This window comes from Chelmon rostratus, chromosome 11 (assembly GCF_017976325.1).
Source record: "Chelmon rostratus isolate fCheRos1 chromosome 11, fCheRos1.pri, whole genome shotgun sequence".
In the NCBI taxonomy this organism is placed as follows: Eukaryota; Metazoa; Chordata; class Actinopteri; order Chaetodontiformes; family Chaetodontidae; genus Chelmon; species Chelmon rostratus.
Window position 1 is genome coordinate 21,455,729 of NC_055668.1, and position 4,776 is coordinate 21,460,504.

Here is a 4,776-nt window from a genome sequence, read left to right on the forward strand (position 1 = left end):
ATCTGTCAAAAAAGTAGCTTCGTTGAACTTCAATACACAAGGAGGGCACACCGGAAAACCCCACAGGCAGCTGTGATCGTTAAACAATAACGTCACACTTAAAACTTTGCCTACATAATTCTGCTTTCGAGTTATAAAAGTAATACACAGCTTCAAATAAATGCTAAGTAGCTACTGCGCTCTTCCCAACAGCAGACGGCAATAGCGTACAGAAGAAGAAGAAGAAGAAGAAGGAGGAGGAGGCTGTTTTTATCGTGACTTCCTGTTGGCTAAAGCGTGTAGAGTGAGGAAAAAGGTAAAACCGAAATAACTTGTGCAAGATATTGTCAAATTCAGTCGCCAGTTTATCTGTGTAGCCTTTAAAACGATAGTGAGTGTTGTACTCTACAATCTTTGTTTCTGCTCGTGTAATGTTGGCCTATCCTAGACGTCGGTTTTCCAGTTAGCAGCATGTGCGAGCTCTCTTGCTAGCTACCTAGCTAACATTACAGACTTGAATTGAGCTTTTGCTCGCGTCTCCAGTCTTGGTAAACAATCATTTTGCAACGACAGAGCGAAACAACATTATGTGAAATTAATTATTTTACAGGAAAATGGCAGCGGACAGCAGAATTGAGGACTACCCTCACGAAATAGACGAACAGCTCTCAGGCTTCGAGTCCTCGGTTTCTTCTGTCAAAACCATGCTGGAGAAGTTGATGTCGATGCCCAGGAATGAGCTGCTGCAGAAGGTAGGCTGCAGACCTTTTTTACAGCGGACATTGTGAATGGTCAAACACTTATTGAAATTCTAGAGAGAAAGCAAGCAGACACAGTCATGTACTCGCTGGACTGGGCTAACGCTGCCACATCAAAAACAACAAAGCCACACTTAATGTTATTAGTTGCACAGTTTCTTTGTGTTCGGCTCCAAGAAACAAAAGCCTGCATCACAGATGATCAGATTGGCAACATAACATACGAACATATTTGGTTGTTTTGGTGTGTATACAGAGAGAAAACAACGCAAAGTAACTTGCATTCACGCATTTGCATTTTTGAGATGTAGTGCTCCCACTCCATCAACAGTTACTGGAAAATATATACATCAATCCATCCACTGCTGATACCTGCCTACCCTGTAGGCTTGCAGGGAGCTGGATCCTCTCCCGTCTCACATTGGGCTAGAGACAGGGCACACCCCTGGATTGGTCACCGGTCTGTCACAGGTCTAACAAACATATAATTATGATATATACATCATATATGTATGATGTATATATATAATAAAATGTTATGCTTAGGTGTACCCAGCAGTCTCAGTGATGTAGATCAGCCTAGTGCCTTGTGCACATTAATTTTCTACTTCTGTTTTGCTTATTGTTTACTGTGGTAATGACATTTTTTTTGAGTAAATATTTAGATATATTCATACATCTGGTGCTAATTAAGCTAAATCTCTTTTTTTTTTTTTTTTTTTTTTTTTACAGCTGGACCCTTTGGATCAAGCCAAACTGGATCTGATGTCTTCTTACACCCTTAATTCATTATTCTGGAGTAAGTGTGGATAAGTATACATTTAAGGCAGATGTCTCTAAACAAAACCAAGTGTTTTTTAAAGAGGCCCTGAGTTTGATAGTTAACGTACTTGGGGGGGTTTCCATATAGAAGATGCATCATATGTGTCTCCTGTATGAATATAAACCGAAAAAGCCAAATGACTCTGTGAGGACAAGAGAGTTATTGTGAGATACAAACATACAAGAAGTTTTATTTCCACAGTGTATCTCAAAGAGCCTTGTATTAAATTTGTTTTGGCTTAGAATCAAAGTGTATCAGTATTCACTATTTGCACATGTGGTCTTACTTTTGTTCTTGTTGACAGTGTACTTGGTTACACAAGGAGTAAATCCCAGAGAGCATGGAATCAAACAGGAACTGGTATGTATGTCTTCTCTGTACTGCCTTTTACATTTCTCTCTCCTCATGTGTATTGTCTAATTCCTCTGTAACCACTTTCTGTTCCTCAGGAGCGAATAAGGACATACATGAACAAAGTGAAAGAGATCACAGACAAGAAGAAAGCTGCCCGTCTGGATAAGGGGGCTGCTTCACGTTTCCTCAGGAATGCTCTCTATGAACCGAACGAGAAAGATTCTAAAAAAAAAGCAGCATCCAAGACAGCAGCAGACACATCGCACGACACCCCACGTTCAAAACGTCCAAAACAGAGCTGAAGTAAAGGAGCAACTGTACAGACTGGTCCCACTGCATGTTGTACCACTTTTGGGGACAACTAAAAAAATTCTAAGGTTGTAGTATGGGGAATAATACAAGACAGCATTAGACTTAGAACAAAATACACAGTGGTGTTTATTTGGGTTGCTCAGCTGTCAGTCAGTCAGATTCTTGCTGACTGTTGCCCTGCAGCAGTGTGAGAAACAAGAGTAACTGCCATGTACGACACGCCATCCCTGGTTTTGCTGAACATATTTCTGGACATTTGGTCTGCCAACTGCCCCAGAAATGATTGATTTAATGCTGTAATTTCTTTTTAATGTTACTTTATCATTGAGTTGTTATGTAAATCTGCAGGGTGCCATTACCGTGAAAAAATAGTCTGATTTTTAAGAGTTAGTAAATTAGTTGGGTCCATCCAGCTTTTGAAGGATGAGTTTATATGAATCCTTCTTTCCTTAGTTTCTCTCTATTTTGACAGTGATTCTATGAATCATGAGTCGTTTTTTGCAGTTTGCGTGTTTTTACATACGTGCCATGTGTCAAACATTGTATTGATCAAACATTTGTGGTGATGTATTGCTTTTAGGATTGACCTCTGCATAAAAACACTCACCAAACATGATGTTTGAGTTACTCTTTTTTTTTTCCTGTTATACTGTGTATTGCACCTGAAACAAATTGGGAGTTGAATTCTTATGTAAAACAGTTCAGTGTGAGCTTCCAACTTTACTCTGTAGGCCCTTTTCACATTTTGACATGTCACTGTAGGAAAACCAAAAAATTAGTGATGGCTGAGTTCTATTTAGCTGATCAGTTTCAGGTTCCTGGTATGGTTCATGCTGGCTCGCTGTCACACTCACGGGTTTCACAGCTTGGCTTGAATACACTGCAGCCATCGTTAATGTTATGAGTAACACCTGTGACTTACCTTCTGTGAAACGGGCCTTTTTCCTCTGTCCTCCAACAGATAAGTAGCCATATCCCATCTTGTGCTTGTACTTCATCTCCCCAGTAGAATCTAAACTGAGTTGTAGTGTCATTATCTTAGTAACAGGTGTGCATGTTATTGGCTATTCTGTGATGTGTATGTGTTCCTTGACAGTGCACTGAACAGGGGTTGTATTTTAAACTTTTTGTCATGTAATCAGCCATATGTTTATGTTGTTGACATTGCAAGCAGTTAATATTGCAGAGCTGTTGTGGCCTTAACTCTAAGATATATTCAGTATATAAAAGGTAACAAAAGTTGAGGACACAGATTGCCTTTATGAACTTGTTAAAATTGTGTATCCTACTAAAAGCAAGCAGAGCATTACTTTAATTCATGGTAGCAATTTGGACTGGCCCTTGTACGGGTCAATCCTGCGACCCTTTGATTACAAAACGGCCTCTGTAACCATCACAAACCGTGCTGTAGCTGCATGGCTGCACAGTATAAGCACGGCCGTAATGAGACTTCCTTTTATAAAAACCGACGTCACATTTGATAAAGACACCCATATTGCTTCCTTTCTGTAATTCCCTCTGGACAGCTGAGATCTTAATCTTAATGTACCCGCAAGTCACTGCATCCCTCTAATCAAGCCCAGGAAACAGCGAGGCAGTGAGTTAGATTCTCAGGAATGTATCTTTTCATTCTTTTCATCATCTTTCCTTTTCTCATCCTCCCTGCAGCAGCGTCCAAAAATGACATTTGTTTAGCCAAACCACCCTACTTTTTCCACCGAGTTGTTGTTTCTAACTTTTCAAAGACGTGTCTTTGCCTGATGAACAGCCCCGTCTGCATATTGGAAAAATATGGATTTTTCCACTTTTTTCCCCTCCCTCTGTAATGTTCGCCTTTCTATGCCCTCTTCCCCACATGTGCTCAGTATAAAGGAGTTAGGTCACTGTGAGAGCAAATTTGAACAAACAAACTCTCATGTTGAAATCGTGTGTCCTAACAAGCTCCAAACCCTGGCCTTTCCCGCGGCTGTTTATTTATGCTGTTTGTGAGCAGCTTGCGGTGAGGAAGTTTATATTATATGGAGTGAAAGGCATCAGACCAAACGACCTCCTCAGGCAGGATGATGGTGGAAGCAGCCTTCCTTTCAGACTCCTAAAAACGGTGAAGTGTGCTGGCAGCACTCTGCATTAGTCCATTTGGAGTACCAAATAAGTTCAACACATCTGGGAAAATCACATAATTTGAGGTAAGCTGTCAGTAAGTAGATGTGGTAAACAGACGTGTCCCAAGACGATGATGAAAATACGTCACGGTTAAACAGCACTTTCAAATACCATTTGATTGCTTCACTGTAGTCACAGCATCCGAAAATCCAAGAGCCTCAAAGAATTTCCATTTAATCACTTAATAAGCTTTTCGGTGTTTCAGTCTGAACCTGTGTACTCCCATCAGATAAAACCAGGTAAAGATTCTTTAATGAAGTTACTGTGTACCAATAAGTTTTACTGGATGCAAAGAATAAACCAAAAATGTATTTCTCAGTCAGCTTCTAGCATTTGGTGGTTTTCAGCCCATTTGCAGAGCAAACCAAAGTGTTGATCTCTTCAGAA

The 4,776-nt window shown here is 40.2% G+C and overlaps 1 protein-coding gene across 1 annotated transcript; it reads left to right on the top strand.

The window, feature by feature from the left end:
- Nucleotides 1-234: 234 nt before the first annotated feature.
- c1d (C1D nuclear receptor corepressor) lies at nucleotides 235-2,842 on the top strand. The gene is made up of 5 exons (XM_041947923.1): nucleotides 235-295; nucleotides 590-731; nucleotides 1,470-1,536; nucleotides 1,865-1,920; nucleotides 2,010-2,842. Exons 2-5 carry the CDS (start codon nucleotides 594-596, stop codon nucleotides 2,214-2,216), a joined length of 468 nt encoding a protein of 155 aa, XP_041803857.1. The 5' UTR covers nucleotides 235-295; nucleotides 590-593; the 3' UTR covers nucleotides 2,217-2,842.
- Nucleotides 2,843-4,776: the final 1,934 nt, after the last annotated feature.